The sequence below is a fragment of the Amorphotheca resinae genome (assembly GCF_003019875.1).
Source record: "Amorphotheca resinae ATCC 22711 unplaced genomic scaffold M430scaffold_9, whole genome shotgun sequence".
NCBI lineage: Eukaryota > Fungi > Ascomycota > Leotiomycetes > Helotiales > Amorphothecaceae > Amorphotheca > Amorphotheca resinae.
In genome coordinates this window covers 1,613,876-1,636,541 of record NW_020194479.1, presented here as the reverse complement: position 1 = coordinate 1,636,541, position 22,666 = coordinate 1,613,876, and the positions used below count along the sequence as shown (strand labels likewise).

Genomic DNA, 22,666 nt, shown 5'->3' with positions numbered 1-22,666 from the left:
GGGAAGAGGAAACTCAGGCTAGAAATGCTAGAAATCTGGTTCAGAGAGAAAAGCAAGTAACTTTACTTCAACCCCGCATCTTCCGACATATAGCCCCCCTCATGCTGCTGGACGGTCCCGGACTAGGATTCTGGATGGCAATTTGCTGTGGCCCTGTGAAATCCTTTGAAAAGGGGATGCTGAGATGCTGAGCATCCATCCCACTCCATTAAAGTCGGTACTGTTTTGTTGAGTTTCCAGATATTTTGGAAAGATGTGTTATATAGGTAGGGAGAGGCCAGAATGATATTCCAGGGAGACTACACGCATCAAGACGTGGTTTGTGATGCACAAATTTTCAAACCATATGAAGTTGCACCATCATCGTCGGATAGAATCATACAATAAATAGATACCTCTGTATCTCATGCATCAACACTTGAGAATGCTTTTGATCAATTGAAAACAGGGTACGCAGTGCTCGTCTGGAGAGAAGATTGGGGCTTCGGGGTTGGCGGGAGACGGGTCATTCGAACGTCGGCAGCAAGTTCTAGCCGATGTCCAGAACCCCTTTCTCATGTAGGATTCGGGTTAGCGAAGGAAAAGGAGGATGGATTCAAAGAAAAGTTCAGAATAGATAGATAAAAAAAAATCAAAAAAAATAAAAGTAGACGACAGGAGATAAAAGAGTACATAAACTTGCTGTTTCTGGGACCCGAGTCAGGAGAGAGCGGGATGACGTCAAAGGGATCTGGACCATCCTTATCGCGGGTTCTTGGGGCTTTATCTTGGAAGTTGGAAGCGGCACTTTTGAAGCTATTTCCTTGATTTCGTGAAGTTTTTATTAGCTTCCTTCTATTCAATCTCTTGTTCCCTAATTTGTTTGCTTCCTCTCTACTCTTCTCCTTTTCTCTCTGTATTCTTTGTTGTCTCCGATCGTTTTTTTCATTCCCAGTTCTGGAGCTCTTCCCATCCTCGATTTACTGCAGGAATTCAGTAAACAATTCAAGGAATCAACAATTGTTGGATAGTTGCAAAGGCAGCACCGATGACATGGCGGATGGTAGACCCTCCCATCTTCCAGCATGATGCCAAATTCATGCTGATCTTCGTCAGAACAGAAACCCACTCCAGAGAACATGACGATGATGCAGGGCTTCGAGTGGTATGTTCCCGACGACCAAAAACACTGGCAACGTCTCTATAACCAAATACCGCAATTGAAAGCCACTGGCATTGACAACATGTGGATCCCGCCAGGATGCAAGGCCTCCTCTCCTTCAGGAAATGGGTATGATGTTTATGATTTGTATGATCTGGGAGAATTCGATCAGAAGGGTGGTAAGGGTACAAAATGGGGGACCAAGGAGGAGTTAGTGAAGATGGTAAACAAGGCGAATGAAGTTGGCATGGGGATCTATTGGGATGCTGGTTTGTCCCCCTTCTTTAGTCTAGAGTTCTCTTCAACTTCACAGGAACAGTGCTAATATAAATGCTGGGACAGTATTGAACCACAAAGCAGCAGCAGATCATAAACAAAAATGCCTCGCGCAAGAAGTCGACCCTGATGACAGGACTATAACCACCTCCGATCCCTATGAAATCAATGCCTGGGTCGGTTTTAACTTCCCGGGGCGCGGCAATAAATACTCTGCGCAGAAATACCACTGGTATCATTTCTCGGGCACCGACTATAATGCGGATAACAAAAAGACTGCCATCTACAAGATTCTGGGTGATCATGAGAAGGGATGGGCCGACTCGGAAGATGTAGATGACGAGAAAGGAAATTATGACTACCTGATGTTTGCGGACCTGGATTATTCGCATCCAGAAGTGGAGGAGGATGTGTTAAACTGGGGCGTTTGGCTCAGCAAGCAGCTCACGATAAAGGGAATGAGATTTGACGCCGTGAAGCATTACAGCGAAGACTTCCTTCGAAAGTTTATCACACGTTTGGATGAGACGCAGGGCGAAGGCTGGTTCTTCGTTGGCGAGTTCTGGAAGGATGAGTTGAGTGATATGTCGCGGTATTTGGAGCGGATGGGAAAGAAGTTCAGCTTGTTTGATGCACCACTTGTGTACAACTTCAGCAAGCTGAGCAAGACAGAGGGTGCAGATTTGAGGACGGTATTTGATGACACGCTGGTTAAGACTGAACCAATCAATGCAGTGGCATGCAAACCCCTTCCAACTCTCATCGGACAATACTGATGAAGAGAACCCAGACGCTGGTGATGAACCATGATACGCAGCCCTACCAAGAACTCGAAGCACCCATCGAGCCCTTCTTCAAGCCCCTAGCCTACGCTCTCATCCTGCTCCGTTTCGACGGGTACCCCTGCATCTTTTACGGCGATCTCTATGGCATCAAGGGGGAACACCCCTTCCCGCCCTCCTGCGGTGGCGCCCTTCCCAGCCTCGTGCTCGCACGCAAGCTCTATGCATACGGCCTTCAGCAAGACTACTTTGACTTTGCGACCTGCATCGGCTGGGTGCGGTACGGTACCTGGGATCGGCCATTCGGATGCGCTGTTGTGCTCTCGAACGCGGGCCCAGGCGAGAAGAGAATGCACGTAGGCGAGATGCATGCAGGAGAGATATGGACGGATATCCTCGGGTGGAATAAGAGGGAGGTGACAATTGACCAGGATGGCTATGGGACTTTTACATGCCCCGGGGTTAGCCTCAGTGTTTGGGTGAACAAGCATGCAGAGGGTCGAGAGCAGTTTGGGAAGTTGTGAGTTTGCCCCTTTCCTGCACTTTATCTGATAAGTAATTGACTTTGACAGTGACACCAATATCTACAAGACTTGATTGGTTGGAGTAGGTTACCGTAGGGTAGATAGATGGTTCAGGGGGGGACAGGAAACAAGGCAATGGGTTCTTTGATGGATACCCCTATTTATCACCCCTGATATTCTGGGTCGCTCAAGTCATAGGAACCCGAATCCAATGGCTCACTTTGCTCATACAAGCTAAATTTCATCGGCGCTCTCTTTGTTTTACCTTAGCTTCTGGGCAGCGAGGAAAAGTTGGAAACGAATAAAATAATCCCAAAAAGGGGGGGAAGGGGGTTCACTAGTTGATTATGTCATCAAATGTCCTAACTGCCTACCTGACATCATTCAACAATATAACATATGTTTTCCAGCGCAAACTCCATGAGACAACTAGCTTGAATAATTCGACTTTGCCAATACTATGCAATATTTTCAGATGTATAAGTTGTTGATGCCGGACGACGATGCAATCTAGAACACGATTCAATGATGGCCGCCAACCCCACTTCAAAATTCCCGGCTCCAAAATCCCCCTCCCTAGTACAACCCGTCAAGTTCTTCGGGTATTTCCAGAGCATATGGGCCCATAAGTCTGTAGGGCGGAGGAATAGGGCTGTAAGTATTTATGACTTTCTCAATCTGGTTATCGCTGATTGAGCCCTCTACTAGAAAGCAACTTCGTCTGGCAAGCTACGACTGTATCTTGCTCTCTACGCCCGCCTCAAAGATCCTCAAACGTACCACTATGCTCTTCATATATCTCCGGAAGAAGAGACAATTGACCCAGAAATTTGCCAGACGACTAAGCACCACTGCAAGAACATCCTCCAGTCAACAGGAGACACCATTACGATACCATGGGTTTACGAGGCTGTAAAAGTCAATCCTAACCACGATAGTCGAATTCTTGTTAGGATACTACTTGGAGAAATAACTCAAGCAGACCTAGCTGAGCGCTTGTTTGCAGAGGTCGAAGTTATACAAGGTGATCCAGACTTTAATTGTATCACGTGGGTTCACCATGCTTTGCTTCGACTGCATGAGGCCAGGGTAATAGGAACAGCAGCTCTGTTTGATTGGGATAATATACAGAACACATCGTTAGAGTATGTTCAAAAGAAGAAACAGCAGGGAAGATTTTCAACGCGCTGGGAAGGTGATTCCTCTAGAGTAGCAACGTTTGATATGATGTTGAACAGAGAAATAACTCCATAGCTAATGCACTGGTTGGCCACTATTAGCCTGGGTTCTACTCAGCCCTACTCTCGCTCGAGCTGTCTGCAGCACGCAAGTCAGTCTGCTCAAATTGGCAGACCTACAAGTCCCAGAAATATATGGGAGATAAATCCCCCTAACGCTAGGAAACCAAACTGATTCAAATTCAACTATGGTCTGGACGACTGACTGTCTTACAATTATCGAATGAGCTACAATGCCTTTGAAACAGGAGTATTACCCCGTAAACATCGATCTGTAAGACTCGCTTTGTGAATCAAAGAGATCAGACACACTGTTTATTGCCAATTAGTTGTTTCTATTTGATAATAAAATAGACTCAACTTTTTAACAACTATACCTAAATAAACAAAAGTTCACAAGAGCTGAGTGTTTTGACACAGGGGCCTTATCATGTACCTCGCTGGCACTAATCAAGACAGCTATCAGTGGGTTGCCGTAGCGACAACTATCAAGAACCCAAAGAACTGGCCGATCAAGACTCAGGAAACAGGAAATAATCCAAGTCGAATTTCACATGCGTCACGATCTGACAGATGCTCTAGATAATAACAGTCTCTCACATACGACGGTCGCACGAATTATTTCCCCGAAAAGCTAATACTTGAATCCCGTTCCCCGCGATCGTGACTGGTTGCTGCATGAACCATCCGCTATCTGCGTCAGCCCGTCCTTTGTTTACCTTGCGTCTGTAGCCGAAGGCCAACAACGAACGATGCCGAAGTCCACCTCTCCACCCCCTTTTAAAATCCACGTTGATCCCTCCTGCTTGACGGACGATACGGACCTGGAGATGCCTGCTGAGCGTACGGATTCTGACGAGACGATCGCGCATCACGCTTCCTCTGAACAGGAGGACAATGAGGGAGATGTGACGGGGAACGACGAGGAGAAGCCGGTCAGCGACGATGCGATGGATGGTGCGAATGATGACGCAAATGATAATTCAAAGGAGGATACAAAGGACGACGTAATAGATGATACGAAGGACGATACAATGGACGATACAAAGGACGACGTAATGGACCGTGCAAAGGACGATGCGGAGGACGAGTGTCCTGACGATGCAAAGGACGAGCTTCCTGACCATACAAAGGACGATGTAGAGGACGAGCTTCCTGACGATGCAAAGGACGAGCTTTCTGACGATGCAAAGGACGAGCTTCCTGACGATGCGGAGGACGAGCTTCCTGACGATGCAAAGGACGAGCTTCCCGACGATAAGGAGCAAAGAGCCCGCGAGCGACAACTCGACCGCTTAAATGCCCAGATTCAAGCCGCTGCTCGTGCAGTGGTAGCAAGCATCGAAGAAGATAACTATCTTGGTCATGAAGACTCGGTGTTGAGTGCGCAAACGGACGATAGCTACTATCAGGATGGCTCGGTCTTAACATATGAGGGAACGGAAGGGGATTACGAAACTGAAGAGGAGCAGCATGACCAGGATGGTGAAGGGGAAAGGGAGGGCGAGGAGGACCGTGAGGGAGAGGAAGATCGTGAGGGGGAGGAAGAGCGTGAGGGAGAGGGCGATTCAAGCTCGCAGCATGATGGCGATATCGATGATGATGTGTTCAGTCATTCTCAAAACAGCAATCGGAGCAGCTTGAATTCTTGCCACGATACAAGTGATGAGGCGCATCAGAGCAAGGAACTTACTTCTCCGGCTGTTGGAGAAGAGGATGCAGAACCGATTTCGAGGATCCCAAGTGAGACATCCTATTCACCGAGGGATTCGATGCAACGAACTCCAAGCAAAGTCCTCTCTCGACCGCCATTTCGAACACCAAGTTCAGTGCGAGCAATGCAAATGTCCTCCCCTACAGCCTCGATCTTCTCGTCGCCGCGCTCTGCGAAACGGCACCTTCCGACTGTATCTCGAATAGGGACTCCCTCTTCGCACCCCTCGTACTCGCCGTCTAAGAAAACACCCACCCGTTTCAAAGTCAAGAAAGAATACCCACTCGTTCTCCTACACGTCACCGTTCTCCCTCTCACCTGGACCTACGCACACGTCATCTCCTCCCTCGACCTCCCGCCCTCGCTGCAAGGCGTAAAAGAGAACTGGAGGCTCCTCCACGAGAAACTTGGCGACACCGTCCTGGAGCGCGGGATCCTTCTGCCACACCCGCAGGACTCCTACGAGGTTCTTGAGGAGCGTCTGCTGGAAGCGCTTGAGCTCCCTGTGCGTCCCAGCGTGAGGATCTTGAAATGCGGACATTACATGGGCCCGGAAATGCCCTCTTCTGATGAAGAGGGGCGGGATGAGTATCCTGGGAGTGAAGGGAGGAGATGGTGCGACATCTGTGGGCGGGATGTCAAGATTGACAACAGCGGCATGGATTTAAGTGGTGAAAGAAGATTCCGGGTCAAGATTTATGCCTCAAATGGGTTGATGCGAGCCGGTGCTTGGGCCGCGGCGTGGAGAGAGATGGAGAGAGTCGATGTCGAGCTTGAACCGTTTGTCGAACCCTCCTTAGCCATGGAATTGGAGAATCTGGCTGCTATGACAGCTCATGCGCAACAGCTCGTGCATGTACCTGGGGATGATGGATTTGTTGATGAGGAAGAGTATGTCTCGGAACATGTGCCTGAGAAAAATATCGACGAAGCCGCGATTAAGCAGGAAGAGGAAGAGCGGAGAAGAGCACAAGAGGAAGAGGAAGAAGCCATGAGACGAGCGATGATGGAAGAAGAGAATAGGAGGGCTCAAGAGGAAGAGGCTATGAGGCGCCAGATGATGGAGGAAGAGAGCAGGAGGGCGCAAGAGGAAGGGACCATGAGGCGAGCCATAATGGAAGAAGAGAGCTCGAGAGATATCTATGGTGATGCCCATCCACCAGCTGATTCAAGGCCGAGATCCGCGAGGTCATCTCCAAAGCGGGTCGAACATGGAGACTCCTTGCCGGAACTGCTGTTTGCGGCAATCAAGGTCGCCATGAGGGATAGCAAGAATGTCGCGATCTTGGTTCTGAGCATGCTGGTGGTATTGCTTGCCCTGAGGCCTGGTCCGAGTCCCAGAATCTATATGGAGTCGATGGCAAGAGAATCCGGCTTGCAGCAGGTCAATCCGGGTGCAAATGAGCCGGTGAAGGTCCCGCCTCCTGCCGACAACTTCTCCCCTAACCCCGTCAATGTTCACGAAACGGCGAGGAATTACGCGCCAGTAATCCCCGAGGTTTTGAAAGATTCGGCGATGACCCTCAATGTTCCCGAAACGGTGAGGAATGGCGCCGCAGAGAGGCCAGTAATCCCTGAGGTCTTGAATGATCCCGCGATGGAGATGCCAATGATTCCGAAAGTCATTCGGGTGGCAGAGAAAGGAGCCCCCGTTGTCCAAAGCACAGTCAAATCAAATCCTCCTATTCCGAACGCGCCCACTCAAGATTCCGCTTCGAATGAACTCCTCCGCTCAACTCGACCTGTCCCTGTCGACAGTATCCCCAATCAACAGCGGCAAGTCGCAAACCCGCCTGCTCAAGATTTCGCGTCGAAAGAACCCCTCTATTCAACCCAGCTCACCCCTATCGACAACATCCCTCAACAAGACCAGCAAATCGAAAATCCGCCGATTGCAACAGAGGGCAGCGGCAACTTGGTCCTCCCCCTAGTGCAGCCACGCAATTTTGACGTTTCCGCAGAAGCAAATAATTGATGATGAGAATGATACCAATTTGAGTAGCTACAAGTTAAAGATAATTAGTTTTGTAGGCACGGAATCAGCGAGCGAGCGTCTGCTTTGTTTATGTTTGCGCCGGAATGCGCGCTTCTGATGCTGTTGGATTGGCATGTAACGACGATGGAATGTAGATAGTACCGCCTGTTGGCATGTGACCGACTGATGACTTATGATGAATCTAAATTTATTCTCTAATAAACTGCCAACTGCGTGTCCATTTTGAATTTCTGTTTGCGAGAAGTGGCCGTGAGCCTTTATACGTGCTCAATATTGATATTATGACTTACTTGCAGAAGGTTGATAATCTGGATTGACGTTAAAGGGGTTGCTGAGCTAATACCACTTGGTTAGTGTGGTTTTATTTGGTAATAGAAGTATATGTTACCAAGCAGTGGCCTGATAGTTCAGTGGTAGAATTCTTGCTTTGGGACATCGCATCTCGATTGTAAGAGGTCTCCGGTTCGATCCCGGATTAGGCCCCTTTCCTTTTTTTATTTTTTTTCCCCTCCCTCGCACTATTTTATATTTTACATTTTTGTGTTTCTTCTTACACTTTTACCAATTTTTTTTTGGCTTCCTGTTATGAGAAATCTGAGATTTTCCCTTTCTGTCCTACCGAATCTAGTACGGCTTCTTGAAAAGGGGCTCGTTCGGCTGCGAAGCGATTATTGCGCTGACTCAGCAAGACTCTTGGAAATATTTTGCTTGTGATTTCCTCAATTTACTACTTTCTACCTTACCATTAATGTCCCATTATCTGCTCTATGGGGAAGAAATGTAAGAACTAAAAGACGTTATTGAACATTGGTCTGTGGCTAAGGTAATCAATCCTCCAATAATGCAGAGCCGTCGACCGCTTCCCCGCACATTGCGTCTCTCACTCTCCGCCGGTGAGGTCTTCACAGCGTTGCAATAGCCGACAGGCAGGGATCCAACCACATGGAGGCAAGGGAGCGGTAAATGACGGGCATTATTCAGCTTCAGATCCAAGTTGGATGTCAGCATTTCCTCTATGTCTTCAATTCCATATCTCTTCCCTTCGCACGCATCATGACTTCTTCAGCTACGACCGTCGAGTTGGCGATCGGGTATTGTGAAAACACGGTTCCAGTGCAAGATGTACCTAGGGCAATCAGAAAAGACACTAGCGCACCCGACTCTTCAGTTGATATTGAGATGTGCCCTCTGTCAAGTGACTTAGTTACGCCAAGCCCTTTAACAAGTGAAGTAGAAGCACAAAAGCCACCGAATAGCCAGGATATCAACTTTCCTCTTTCAGGACCTAGCTCAGGAAAGATACCCAATCCATATAGGAATCGCTTCCGAGTTTTGGCTTCTTGCATGGCCGCATTTGGGAATGGAACGAATGACTCTGCCCCTGGGGCATTGATAGCGAGTATTGAGAAGTAGGTCTACACCTGTGGTTACTTGGTACGCGTCTTATGGCTGATAATTGTGCGGGCATTACCATATAGCCTATGGCACAGTAGCGATTATTTTCGTATGCAATGCACTGGGTTTCATAACTGCAGCCTTCTTCATAAATGCGCTTTCGGTGAGACTGGGGCGTGCGAAGACCTTGATGATAGCTGAAGCTTTGCTCTTGGTTGGATATATCACGATAGTTCTGACGCCCCCATTTCCAGTCGTCGCCGCTTCGTAAGTCTTGACTCACGCATCCCCCACAGTGTCACTAAGTCTGGACTTAGATTCTTCGTTCTTGGTCTTGGTATGGCGACCAACCTCGCAATCTGCCAGGTCTTCTGCTCCAATCAAGTGAACAACACCCCAATACTGGGACCATTTCAGGGATGCTATGGAATTGGGGGCATCGCGGGGCCTCTGATCGCCACAGCGCTAGTATCCAGAGGCTACCTATGGTCAAGATACTATTTTATTGAGGTGGGCCTCGCTGCTTTCAATCTCGTCTTTTCCGCCTGGGCTTTCTGGAACATCGAACTCGAGACCGATTCCGTCACACAAGGAAACGAGCAGAGCCCTAGCCATCCTCAGAATCTAGAAGGGACTGGTGCTGGGAAGAAGCGGAAGTTGCAATCTTTCAGGACGCTGATCTCTAATAAGCCTACGCTTCTGGGTGCCTGCTTCATCTTCGCATATCAAGGAGCGGAGGTCTCAATCTCGGGATGGGTTATCTCCTTCCTGGTCCAGTTCCGCCATGGAGACCCGAGCAAAGTCGGGTTTGTCACGTCTGGGTTCTGGGCGGGTATTACTCTTGGTGAGATTCCCAGACTTGAACTTGGTGAATGGTGGGCCTGTACTCACATGCTCTAGGTCGTTTCACGCTCTCGTTCTTAGCCCATCGGATTGGCGAGCGTTTATTCGTCTTTATCGTCACCGCTGGTGTTAGTATCTTCCATACCCCAAATCTCTTCAACAGAAAGTCTAATCCCCTCCCTCCCAGGCACTCATCCTCGAACTAGTCATCTGATTCGTGCCCTCGGTTATAGGTGATTCGGTGGCCGTTGCGTTCTCAGGCCTCTTGCTCGGTCCCGTGTACACATGTGCCGTCCATATCTTTGCGCGTCTGATCCCGTGGAAGATGCACATCCTATCGCTGTCACTGATCGGGTCCGTTGGGAGTTCAGGAGGCGCGGTGGCGCCGTTCATGACGGGCATGCTGGCGCAGCATGTTGGGACTTTTATCTTGCATCCCATATGTATTGTGCTTTTTGTGTGGATGGGCGCTTGCTGGTGGTTACTTCCGAAGCCGGAGAAGAGGTCTGAATAATGTGATGTGTTGTTAAGTGTGGAATCTGTTCTAGTGAAACTAGAAGGTATATATGGGTAAGGCCATCTAGACAATTGTCCTACGTCCTGCTCTAGTGGTGGTTACTTACGTCTCAGATGTATAGAATAGATCTATAATCTATAACCAAAGAATTCTTTTTACTTAACCTATCCCTTTTACAACTCTTGAACCACAAAAATTACACAATCTTTTCCTAGCTCCGTCCTCTCTTCCCCGTTTCTAAGATAAACTTCATCCACCACCCCTGCAGTGCATTTCACCCAGGAACAGCTGTCTCTATCTCTTCATCCTTTCTCCTTCGTCTTCTCCTCCTTCTGATTTTCATCGATGAAATATAGCAACGTCTGAATAGATTCATCAATTACAGACTTACACCACATAAACAAGGACCGTTAGAATACATCACTTTTTGAACTCCTGCGTACATACACTTGAAGCAATAATGAAGGTTGTCTCAAGGTAAATAATATGTCAGGTGACCCGCATAAGCGACCGGCACCTTGTAACCACCTCAATTTCCCCCACCACCTAGCTAGCTCTTCTCTCTTTAGACGTCCAATTCAACACATGCCTATATATAACCATTCCAGGTGTATGTAAACCGTGTGAAGCGTCCCCTCACATGGTAGCAATACCTTCACACCACGAGATCTCCAAATCAAATCGAGCCCGGTATCGAACCCAGAAGATTTCATCACCACCAACAAACCCACAGATCGACCCCACCTTTAGTATTCGGGCGGAGCCGTGTGAAGCGTCCCCTCACATAATAACAGCTTGATTGAATATAAGTCATGGAAATCACAACGATAATATTAAATTACAATAAGTAAATGAATGACAATGAGAATCGAAGATTAGTGAATAGGGACAAACAGGGAGCGGACGTGCTGGGAGTGAGTAGTGGATTAGAAACAGGTTTGTACTGATGGGTAGGCGGGACAGGCGGGACAGTAGACTGTCGTATGGTAGGATTAATCAAAGAAGCGGAGTAGTGGAGAGGCCTGGCTTCTGAGAGGTTTGGAAAGCTGTTGTAAAAAGCTCTTCTGGAGTAAGGATGCTTCTAATAGACCGGATCTTGCGCTCTGTAGGAGGTTGAGTCCAAGCTAGACGAGGACAACTTGTGGGAATAAGTTATAACTTATAACAAGCAACAGCGTCTTTGAAATCGTATTAAGTAGATCCTTGCTTCATGTATATAGTTTATAATCTATAGCTATATCACCCTGCATTCTATAGACATTCACACATATAAATGATCGGGAATTGATTACCTGACAGATCTAGAGCAACCAGTAGCAGTAGCGCCTTGTCTACCCTACCATATTCTGGCCACACGGATTTCCCTTCCATGCGCTTGCACAGAGTTCATATCCATTACGAGGAATATTTTCACAGCAAAGAAAGTTAAAAAGATAATCCTCACCTGTCACCTCCTTTGCGTAAGGTAAGGTAGGTACGCGCTAAGGTAAGACATAGCGCACGTGACCCGTCGCCTCTTTGCTCACTTCACCTCAGCCTCACCTTAGCACCTATCCTCACCTGCCTCTCACAACTATCTCATCTCTAATCACCTCTGCTCACCTACCCCAGCGATGGAGTCAAACGGAGGATCGGTCGTCGACGGCTTTAGTCTTGATGGCCTCTACCAGCAATTGAAGGAGGTGGACTCGATGGACCAACGTGTGGCAGAGATGATTCGTACAACCTCGTGGCGGCAGTCGAGGCTTGTTAAAGAGCTCAAGAGACCAGGCCACGAAGGCTACGACTCTTGGCCTTCCCAGGACGACCTAGAAGAGCAGCTTGAGATGTTGTCTTCTTTGAAGTGTCATCTGGGAGACTTCTCACTCTCACTACGGAAGACTGCCAACATACTCTCTCGACCAAAACTCAGGCCACTAACTATCCTGGATATGCCTGACGAGATACTTATCGATATATTCGGCTATGTGAAAGGCCGGGAGCCCCCTGACCGTCTCCTGGACAGCAGTCCCATGGGTCAATGCGAGGTCAAGAACCTTCGGCTAACGTGTCGGCGATTCTGTAACCTCAGCTCTCACCTCCTTATTCGCCTGGTCCGTGTTGAATTGAACTCATCATCTCTTTTGCGCCTTGAGGAGATATCTCGCCACCCGATCATCAGGAAAGGCGTGCGAGGTGTTCGAGTCCTCCTACATTTTTATGACTCCGGGTTGGCCAATGATATCTGGACTTTCGCTGATCACAATGCGGGACAGTTGCGCGAGGAAACTGAATTGATAGAGAGAAGTGCACCTTCGACGTTACTGAACTCTTCTAAGGAGATGATTCTGGAGGCAGCTAAGAAAGTAAGGCCAATCCTGGAGTCATGGGAAGGTTTCGTTAGAGGCACGCCCGACGACCCTGCCTGCGAGAATGATTTGAGATATCGAATGCTGCTACGAAGAGCTCACGAGGAGTACCGACGGCGCTTCGCAGACCAGGAGAGACTGAGGGAGGACGGGTCCTTCATTCGAGCCGTTGCTGCCGCAATTGCTAGAATGCCTACCGCAAAAAGACTAGAACTGCGTGATGAAGATTTTAATAGTACGATGCGAAGAGCAGGTTACTTTGCCCAAGCAGACGACAATGAAGTCCTTGTCCAAGACATGCTATTACCGATTACGTGGGAGGAAGCGAGACTACACGGATTAGGACAGCCACCCGCGGAAGTGCTTGTCAAATTACCAGGGGCTATTCACAAAGCCGGGGCCTTGCTTACTGGTCTCGACATCGAGGTATCGCCTCCAGAGGATTACGCTGTTCCGGCACCAAGCGAAGAGGATTGCCATGATCTCACGGCCGCAGTGCAAAAGCTAAAGACCTTCAACTTCCGCACCCGATGTTTAAAGGGGCCAAGTTTCTGGCCTGCTCGGGAGCCAGCCGAAGTGGAGGATCTAGGTAGATTCTTAACCGCGCTCCTAGACACAGAGAGTATGGAAGACGTGAGACTCAGCTTTAACTCTCTCTGGGACAGCGAGAGCCCACCTTTGTTTAGCCTAGGTTATACTATTACTCTACGGACGTGGCAGAACTTACGTTTTCTTTCCTTGGACGCAGTTCCTATCCATCTAGCAGAGCTGGAGCGACTCATCAACCAACTAGATAGGCCGAAAATCGTGAGAATTGATGGTATGCATCTACTAAGCGGTTCCTGGGCTGAGGGCCTTGATATCTTACGGAGGAAGTTCACGAATTACTCGTCGTTCAACAATCCATCGGGTGCCGAGTGCGAAGTGTTGTCAGATGAGGAGAAAGAAGCAATCTTTGCTAGGCCGCCGACAGATCGTTGGGCTACTACCCGGGCAGAGCGTTATTTGCTGGGATATATAGACCAGAATCCTTTCAGGGACAGAACCTTGAGTAATGCGGAGTAGAAGGAAAGAAAGGTCGGCCTCGAAGAACCAATTATATTAGACTATATGTATGTAATTATCATCTTGTTCACGAGCTATGTGGAACAATTAGGTCCCTTTCAAAATCCTCGACTGATATATGTCCTTCCAATACGCCACTGCAACCCCACGCAATATTGTAAGGCTGGATTATCAGTCGTGGAGCGGCGTCATAATTTCATAAAGCAATACTAAGTCTTAGTGATTTCGTTAACGAGCAACTGGTCTGCCTCTAGAGTATAAATTCAGTCTCGCTCTCATAATACGAAGACCCACTAGAGACCGTAACATGGTAGCAATACCTTGTAAGATCCGTGTCCGAGACTCAAGCGTGCAGAGAATCAGTTCAGGTCCTTGCTGTTATGATTGCCTTCCCCAGCGTAAGAAACATTGCCTAATGCTCGAAAGTAAAGTTTTAAAAATGACAACAGATCTATTGATTGACAACAGTAAGCAAATAAACGACGACGAGAACTATAAACTAGTGAACAAATAAAAAGAATCGTGTCGCGATAGGCAGGGAAGGATTAGCAACAGATAACTCTGTCTAGTTGTTGTCTTGTGCCCCTCAATTATATCATGTATATAGTAACGTCTGGTAGCTTGATCAATCCACAGACTTAACACAAGTGGTAGAAACCCTAGATAGCCAGAAGTTCAAGACTATATACCTATTACCTACTGCTTCCTCTTCACGTGCAATTGGTACGAGATGGAAAATGCCTTGAACCTGTGGCCACTGGCTACATACACCCGACCCTGTTTGTGAAGATAAAAAAATGTTGAAGAAGAAAGGAGCAGATGTATAAAAGCAAGATGTTTCAAAGGTAAATTGTCTAACATCAGAATATCTTCCTGATCTAGGATTCTGCTATAGAATAGTAAAGATATTATACAGGATAAGTTTAAAATGCAAAGGTTGTCAACGAGAATAGATATATGATTCTTGAGTTTACACAGAAAGCAATGTTTTAGATAAGAAGGCGCATCATGCGCCTCTATCCTATTCCATTTCATGTGTATAATCAGCAACTCTAGGAGAAGCAATTTTTAAGCTAAGTGTAGTACGACATTAAGGAGTTCAAATCTCTTATTATAACAGAAAAGCACTAACTTACTTTAAGATCCTAATCTATCTAAATCTATCTAAATCTATCTATTATAACATGACTTGAGCTTTGGCAAGGCAAGCGCTAACCTATTCCTATAACTCATCACTAGGAGTCTCGGATATAGAGACTTACCTAGGTAGTCAAACCTATATAAATCAAAGTATTAGCATCTCCTCTCTTAGAACTTCTTATAACAGCTCCTACCCGAGTTCCGCTCATCAGAGGGGCAGCATGAGAACTGCTCCTGCTTAAGAGCGAGTCTGTTAAAGGACCTGGCAACAGAAGATTTCTGTGACTATTACTGGGTGAATGGGGAGTTTGATAGTTGAGATGATTGTCACATTATTTAACCATTGTTATATTCCTTAATCGTCGTCAAATTCATTAACCATTGTCATTCTTTCTTTCCAGCCATCGGTTATTTGGTCCACCATCCATCAGCGCAAGCACGAGGACGGTACCCCGGCTCGACAGATCAACATTGCGTTCCTGGCAACTTGCTGCATTGCTGGCCATCTTTAGAGTAATCACTGTTGAGTCTGTTGTTGTTTGTAAAAGAAGAAGAAAGTGGGAAGGGTAAAACAAAGAGATCCAAATCGACTAGATTCGATCTTGACATTCTGCACGACGGGCGCTAGCTCGATGCGTCCGATCCGGAATAAGAAGACATCGTGGCTGTCAACAACATTAATATCAACATATACATGTATACCTATATATAAAAGTACAGGCTCGCCTCTCTGACCAGCTTCCTGCCGCTCCCGCTATATGACGCTATTCCGCTTTATTCTTCTAGCTCCTGACAAGCATCCCTAATTAATGTACAGCGTTCCTGATGTAGCCTCCCCCCCCTATTTTATATCTCAATGTCTCCGGCGGGTATAGAAATCTCTAGGAGGCTTGCTTATAAGTTATATCTTCTAATTTAAGATACTAGCTATCTTTCTAGAAAAGCCTTGGAACTACCTCTCTACCTCTGTCAACGACTATGTTCATGAACAATAGGGATTGATACCGGTATGGCGCCCTACAAATGGCTTTGTGCTAAGGGGAGAGGTATGGGGGAGAGGTGAAGAGTGGATGGTTAATGGAACGTTAAGCAAAGTGACAAGAAGGGAAGCTGGGAGAGAGCAGTTTCTGTGTAGTCAAGATGAGAGAAGAGGAGGTAAGGTTAAAAAGAGGGGGGATACAATAGCATAATCACTGCTTACCTTAGAGCAGTATCATAAATCTAGACAAAGGGCCTTGGAAAATTCATCGTCTTCGTATTCATAATCTAATTTTTCTTCGCGCGTACGCTGAAATTCATGATTCATCAATCATCTATCCACCACCCGTTTCCCATCCCGAAAGTGTTCTATGCAACGCATAGGATATTCGCCTATTCCTCCATCGCCAATTTTCTAAGCTCTAGGTCCCCCACACTTGCGGGTGCGCTTAGCAAATTGCGTGCGTCTTGCCAGTCTTGCCCTGCAAGCTGTGGTTCTCCTTTCGGTAATGCGGGTGGTTGTGCTTCGCCTTCCCGCTGTGGCTGACGTGAGCCTTGATGAACTCTTCTTGCCTCTTGATCTCCGCCTTGTCCATATCATCGAGGACCTGCGAGCACAGCTTGATATCGGCAAGAAGTGAGTCGCATCTCGCCTTGGAGAAATCCTCTCGGACCACCACTCTCAGCATCTTCAGGTCTTCGGTGTGTGGCGCCATTGTGTAGGCGGGAACAACCCAACCGCGCTGTCGCAGCTGATGTGCCAGGGCGAATTCGTCGTAGTGCTTGCCGGCCTTTGGGTTGAGGCGGAAGGCAACGAGGGGTAGACCTTTACCATTCTTCTGAGACATGATGACGAATCCTAGCTGCTCCAATGAGTCGGAGAGGTAGTCGGCGGTGCGGGTCAGGTTGGACATGATGGAGCGGTAACCGTGCTTTCCGAGACGGATCAGTTGGTAGTATTGGCCAATAACTTGAGAAGCGCCCTTGGAGAAGTTGAGCGTGAAGGAGGCTTGGTCAGCGCCGAGATAGTTGATGTTGAAGACCAGCTCCTTGGGAAGGTATTCCGGAGACCGCCAGATAACCCATCCTACACCCGGGTAGACGAGACCGTACCTATTCTTCAATTAGTGTGGGACTGAGAGAGGTTGGGCAGGCGGCGTACTTGTGACCGGAGGTGTTGATGGAAACCACCTTCTCAAGTCTGAAATCCCACTCCAATTCCGGAACCACAAACGGAGCTACGAAGCCCCCGGACGCAGCATCGACGTGGATGACTGTATCGATGTTCTTCTTGATCAGAAGATCATTCACAGCCTTCACATTCTCATATTCCCCAGTGTAGGTGGTACCCATGATAGCACAGATTCCAATGGTGTTCTCGTCCACCAAGTTCACAGTCTCCTCGGGATCGATCACATACCGATCCGGGGTACAGTACACATATTTCTCCTCGACCTCGAAGTATCTGGCGGCCTTCTCCCAGCAAACCTGCACAGCAGATGACATCACGATGTTGGGGTTGTGCCAGTCCTTGCCCTCCGCCTTCCGCTTGTTCTGCCATCGCTTCTTCATCGCCAGGACAGCGAGCATGATAGCCTCGGAGGAGCCGACGGTCGACGTGCCGACTGCAGCGGCGCCATCCTCGTAGGGTGCATTGAAGAGACGGCCGATCATGGACACGCAGCGGTTCTGGATGTCGGCAGACTGGGGGTACTCTTCGTAGTCGATGAAGTTCTTGGCGAAAGATTCGGTCATGAGGTCCTCAGCCTCTTTTTCCTATGTAGACTGTGAGCAATGGTTGCTAGGTTCGCATCGGAGAGGAAGAACCGTACCATGTAGGTCGTGACGAAACTGGCCAAGCTGCACAACACGCTCAATTAGCATCCTCTCCCCTCTGCAGTCGAACTGATGGCGAGCACGTACTTTAGCATTGGGTTCCCGTCCAAGCTCAGGTCATCCTTGATCATGCGATACGCAACCTCCTTGGGCATCTCGCTCTCGGGAATCTCATGCTTGGGCAGATCCTCGGCCGCGAACTTGCTCCCGTACACGCTGGTCGTGAACAAATCCGGCTGAGAGGGGGTCGCAAGATTCAGCTTCTTCATGCCCTCGACCAGAGGCGCATTGACAGTGTTTGCATTGGGAATCTGGGTGAGGTGGACCATGTTGGCGGTGTTGAGCTTGATTGACTGAGTGTTGTTGGAGGTGGTTGGCGCAGGAGTTGAGAGAGATGTCTGGTCTGTAGCGATGACGTATTACGCAGCGAAGACGAAGATGATGATGATGAGGTGGGGAGCAGACAAAGTTTCTTCGGATCGGGGAGAATTGATTGAAAAAGTGAAAAGTGAAAAGGGAAAAGAAACAAAAGAGAGGAAGAGAAGAAGAGCGAGAGCTCAGCTTTTAATGTCGCGGCCAGCAACTAGAAACTTGTACAGTAACAGTTGGGTTTGGCTGTAAGGTTAGCTGAGCATGGTAGCATAGAACTGGTCGTAGTGGGGTGAATACGGTAAATACTGCCGCGATCCTTGGCCCCAAAGCTTAGCATGAGCTCTCTCTCCCGGCGCTCCCCTCTTTTCTCGTCCACGATACTTTCCCATTGGACAGCGTGCTTCGTTGCCAGAGGGGATAGGGCGGGAATGGCATCGCGTTGGTTGCTTTGGTTTCGTTGTTGTGCCTTGACCAGTGCTCCTTACTCGTAACCGCGCTGCAAGGGCCCAAAACACCATGTTCAAGGGTCCACCGCCGTGCATATCACTTTTCTCTCCTCTCTTTCTCACAACATCTTGTCATTCTCCTCTTGAAACCAAAGCTATCCCGAGAATCTCTCTCTCTCTCTCTCTGCTCTCTTCCAGTGAAGAGCGGTGACGCGGCAGGAGGCGTTCCTGTGTATACAACGCAGCAGCCACGCTGCAGGGAGGCAGAGGTTGATTGGTGGTCGAGTGGCCCAAAAGAACAGCGCCACAGTTACATCAAACCTGTGATGAGATCCTAAGAATCTGTGGCTCCAGCCATGCGGGGGGGGCTGCGGGGATGAACGAGGACTTTGTTTCTACAGGATACACACCTGCTCCCTTATGATGTCCAGAATACCTAAGCACATGAACCTTACAGCTGCAGAGTCGGGACACAACCGACAGGGTGGCTCGAGCACATAAAACTGGAGGGGCTCAAAGGTCACAGACAATCAATTCCCTTTCTTAGCTCTTGTCCTCGTTCCGATAATCGAATTGCTTAGGTACTCAAGGCAAGGCAGCTTCATCGAGGTACCACGGCTGTGTCTCAGACACCTGGGACATACAGTATCAAGTCTTTGAATCTCTGGTAGTATGTTAACGACGACTTGAGAACTCGTATAGAAGTATCTCAACTGTAAATTCACCGTCTATCTTAACCATTTCATCCCTTGTCTCTTGCTGAGTAACCGCGCAATCATGGATCCATTTCAGTAGCTGATATCAAACCCCGGATCTTCCGAGCTATCTTTAAATCAGGCCTCAAGGTGTGTGGATTCAGAGTCAAGTTTAGTAGGTGAAAGAACACAATCTTGGTGAGTAACCCTTGACTATATCCAATAAAATCGACGAAAGCAAAATAGCTCTGATATTAGGATCAAAGAGGCTAATTGTATCTCTTTCGTCAATGTTTTGTACCAAGATTTGGTTCCGTTGAAGTAGGCGGCAGAATAAGGCGGCGACAAAGCTTGTCCGCGGTACAGTACCTCCGTTCGCCACGGCGGAACTTGCATGATAAGAGCACTTTCAATAAGAAAGCTCAGGTCAATCTCACCGAAAGATCCCAGGTAGAATAGCTCCATTCTTCAAGAGACACGGTGAAAAACATGATCTGCTCAAGTAATATACTCGAGTCCATAGTATGTCATCAGCTATGCAATAATCCCAACCACATCTATTCGTTGAGCAAAAAAGGACCTATTATACACAAGCCCCTTCTACTGTACCCCTATGCTCTAGAAGTAGCTCGAGAAAGAGAAAACCAGCCCAAACAATGCACGCACGCAGAACCCGGAAGAACGAAGAAATGCTCTCTATCTGTAACTCGAGAAGGCACTTCTAGCCAAATCCTTCTAAGTCCACCTCCCCACTAACTCGTTCCATTATGCAGCAACCATCTATTTAGCTGGCGCAATCTCAACACCTCCTACCGCTCCCAAAGCCTTCTTCACATCACCGTAGATAGCGAATTGACCAGCGGTCAAGGTACCTGTACGAGCAGTTGTTAGCGGGTGCAGTCTTATTGGAGGCTTAAGAGCGCTACTTACCAACCATGAACAGACGAGCACCGATACCAGCGTAAGAACCCTTGAGTCCAAGCTCCTTGGCAATCTTGATCAGACGGCTGGTGGTTCCCTCTCCAGGAAGACCCTTGCTCTTGTTGATCTTGCTGAGCATGGTGTCAGCGGGTTGTGAGACGATAGCAGCGGCGAAACCAGCAATAAGACCGGATCCCAAGTTAATGGTGGTCTGGAGTCCGCTGGAGGTGGTGGACTTGTCGACTCTCTTGTAGATGGCCTCAACGACCTTCTCGTAGACAACGAACTTGGCCATGGTGTATGGGACCCTTCACGAATTTAGTCTTCTCTCTTCCTTTTCCTTGAAATATCAGAACACTTACTGCTTGAACAGGATAGGACCGAAACCGGCGTAGAAGGCACCGAAACCGTCGTTCTTCAAGATCTTGCTGAAACCACCAATGAGACCGTTGGCGTATGTGGGGTCAGAGACGAGACGGATACGGGTGGCCTCGAGAGGGCAGAGAGCAATGTCGGCGAAGAACTCGGCAAGAGCAGAGGAGGCCAAGTAGACGGCAGTGCGGTTGTTGGCAGCGGTCTCGTATCCGAGGAGGTTGATGGATTGTTGCTTGAAGAGTTCATATCCTCCAAACTTGAATGCACCCTGGAGGAAGTATCCGGCGGCAGTAGGACCAAGACCGGTCAACAGAGCACCAGCACCCTCCTTGGCAACGACTTGTCGGAAGCCTCCAATGAGACCCTTGTTGTAGGTAGCAGGGTCAAGTTGTATTCTGGTCTTGACGCTGTGCACATAGAAGTAAGCGATCTGTCGTCAAGCGTCCGCTACAGACACTCCTGAAGAATGGGATGGGCGGAGGACGGCAGACTTACACATCGACGGGTGTGAGACCTCCGTGGGTAACTGAACAGCAGATGGCACCAGCCAAGGCGAATCTGGAGTAGAGAGCGAAGCCGCTGAGCTTCTCGGGGGTGTTGGCAGCAACCTGCTGGACAACAGCGTCGACCTTGGTCGAGCCAGTAGATGTAGCGGCCATTATGTATGTGTGGGGACGAACAAACAAAGGTGCGGATGGGAGGATGGAGTGGAGATTGAGATCAGGAAAATGCGAATTTCCTGACGACGGTGAGGGTGGATTGATGGAGGATGTTTACTTGATGGATTGATTATGAGATTATGAGAATTGGAGGTGGTCGAAACAGTTTGTCCTCGAAATTTTGGCGCTAGCTTCAACTCGGAAAGTTTCGGATTTCGGGACCACCGGCTCGGCGGAGTAAATTACCAAGCCACCTTTGCGGTATAAAACAGCGTTCCCGATGCGCCTTGGTGGCAGGAATACCGTATTTTGCGTATTCTCTACGTATATCCTGTAATTCCGGTGCCTTATAGCTCGATTCTTCTTTTACGGTATATAAGGTGGCATCCGCGCTGTTGACATTGGAATTATATCTTCATTCATGGCCATCTAGAGAGCATTCTACCGTTTGGCAACTGATCCGACCCTTTGTGAAATTTGGTTCAGGAACTAGGTAATGATCCAGTGATTACCTTATCTACTCCGTGGTTGGCCAGTGGCAACGGGACCAGCCACATCTTGACCGTCACTAGGGCAACACTGCCAAAATCCCAAGGCTGGATTCTGTACATCCCATCTGTTTCGTTGAAGATGATGAGCCAATGTTTGAAGACAGCTTTTCTTTCCTTTTCAGCTCCTCAATTATCGTCGTACTCTACACATGTCATGCCATTGAAGCATCAGTTTTGATCCATGAGCCATGTTAACCGTCAGGGTGGCGGCTTCTTCGGCAACGAGGGCATTGTGACGGATGCACGGAGATTTTATATTATGAAGGCGAAAAGGAGAGCCGACCCCATCTATCTCTATCCGATCATGTAGCTCAAGCATTGGAATGCGCGGTCCAAGACTATTGAATATGGCGACTGTTGCGAGTAGCTCAGTGTAGAGGATAAGTCCTCGATTCCTGTGGCCGTGGAAAGCAGCAGCTTAACGGTCGGTGGAATAGCCAAGTGGCTGGCAACCAAAGGCTGGGGTTGGAAAGGCTGAGGTTCGTATCCGACTTTCATGTATAACAATCTGGCCAGACGCTGGATATTTCTCAAAGTTTTCTTGCAGTCTCTCACCTCTTCGAGAAGATGCGAAGACTAAAAGACCGAACCTAGTAGGCTCAAGCATAATCTGGAGCTCTGAGTCCTTTGGGTTGATACATTCTAATTTTTTGATCAGTATTGTTCAATCCAAACTTTTTGTCTTGCGTGTTAAGGTGAGAAATTAGTCAAGCCTCAAGGATACCTGATCCAGACACTTAAGACGCGAGGCTAGAATTGGAAGATAAGGGGATTCTTCCCCTCTTGTATGATTTCGTTCGTCCTTGCAAATCATTCCTCGTTGTACACGAGATATCTCACTCGAGTAAACCTAC

At 48.2% G+C, this 22,666-nt stretch overlaps 7 protein-coding genes across 7 annotated transcripts; 5 read left to right on the top strand and 2 right to left on the bottom strand.

The window, feature by feature from the left end:
* Positions 1-836: 836 nt before the first annotated feature.
* Positions 837-2,878, top strand: M430DRAFT_36364 (glycoside hydrolase family 13 protein). The gene is made up of 5 exons (XM_024866919.1): positions 837-1,042; positions 1,096-1,410; positions 1,484-2,154; positions 2,208-2,719; positions 2,772-2,878. The coding sequence occupies exons 1-5, from the start codon at positions 1,033-1,035 to the stop codon at positions 2,794-2,796; spliced, it is 1,533 nt and encodes a 510-aa protein (XP_024719288.1). The 5' UTR covers positions 837-1,032; the 3' UTR covers positions 2,797-2,878.
* Positions 2,879-3,158: 280 nt separating this feature from the next.
* On the top strand, positions 3,159-3,997 carry M430DRAFT_60412 (hypothetical protein). The gene is made up of 2 exons (XM_024868854.1): positions 3,159-3,377; positions 3,432-3,997. The coding sequence occupies exons 1-2, from the start codon at positions 3,249-3,251 to the stop codon at positions 3,975-3,977; spliced, it is 675 nt and encodes a 224-aa protein (XP_024719287.1). The 5' UTR covers positions 3,159-3,248; the 3' UTR covers positions 3,978-3,997.
* A 716-nt stretch (positions 3,998-4,713) lies between these two features.
* On the top strand, positions 4,714-7,650 carry M430DRAFT_29836 (hypothetical protein; the record flags this gene model as incomplete). Its single annotated transcript, XM_024865908.1, has 1 exon — positions 4,714-7,650. One exon carries the CDS (start codon positions 4,714-4,716, stop codon positions 7,648-7,650), a length of 2,937 nt encoding a protein of 978 aa, XP_024719286.1.
* Positions 7,651-8,724: 1,074 nt separating this feature from the next.
* On the top strand, positions 8,725-10,423 carry M430DRAFT_52457 (hypothetical protein; the record flags this gene model as incomplete). Its single annotated transcript, XM_024868299.1, has 6 exons — positions 8,725-8,762; positions 8,988-9,070; positions 9,150-9,333; positions 9,384-9,910; positions 9,967-10,041; positions 10,143-10,423. The coding sequence occupies 6 exons, from the start codon at positions 8,725-8,727 to the stop codon at positions 10,421-10,423; spliced, it is 1,188 nt and encodes a 395-aa protein (XP_024719285.1).
* A 1,555-nt stretch (positions 10,424-11,978) lies between these two features.
* On the top strand, positions 11,979-14,075 carry M430DRAFT_267445 (hypothetical protein). Its single transcript, XM_024865442.1, has one exon. It carries the CDS (start codon positions 12,040-12,042, stop codon positions 13,837-13,839), a length of 1,800 nt encoding a protein of 599 aa, XP_024719284.1. The 5' UTR covers positions 11,979-12,039; the 3' UTR covers positions 13,840-14,075.
* A 2,331-nt stretch (positions 14,076-16,406) lies between these two features.
* M430DRAFT_68405 (hypothetical protein) lies at positions 16,407-18,426 on the bottom strand (the record flags this gene model as incomplete). Its single annotated transcript, XM_024869349.1, has 4 exons — positions 17,881-18,426; positions 17,790-17,817; positions 17,120-17,733; positions 16,407-17,070 (listed from the first exon to the last, which is right to left on the bottom strand). Exons 1-4 carry the CDS (start codon positions 18,120-18,122, stop codon positions 16,407-16,409), a joined length of 1,548 nt encoding a protein of 515 aa, XP_024719283.1. The 5' UTR covers positions 18,123-18,426.
* A 1,660-nt stretch (positions 18,427-20,086) lies between these two features.
* Positions 20,087-21,364, bottom strand: M430DRAFT_144106 (hypothetical protein; the record flags this gene model as incomplete). Its single annotated transcript, XM_024862868.1, has 4 exons — positions 21,098-21,364; positions 20,590-21,009; positions 20,237-20,535; positions 20,087-20,178 (listed from the first exon to the last, which is right to left on the bottom strand). The coding sequence occupies exons 1-4, from the start codon at positions 21,259-21,261 to the stop codon at positions 20,087-20,089; spliced, it is 975 nt and encodes a 324-aa protein (XP_024719282.1). The 5' UTR covers positions 21,262-21,364.
* Between the last annotated feature and the right edge of the window lie 1,302 nt (positions 21,365-22,666).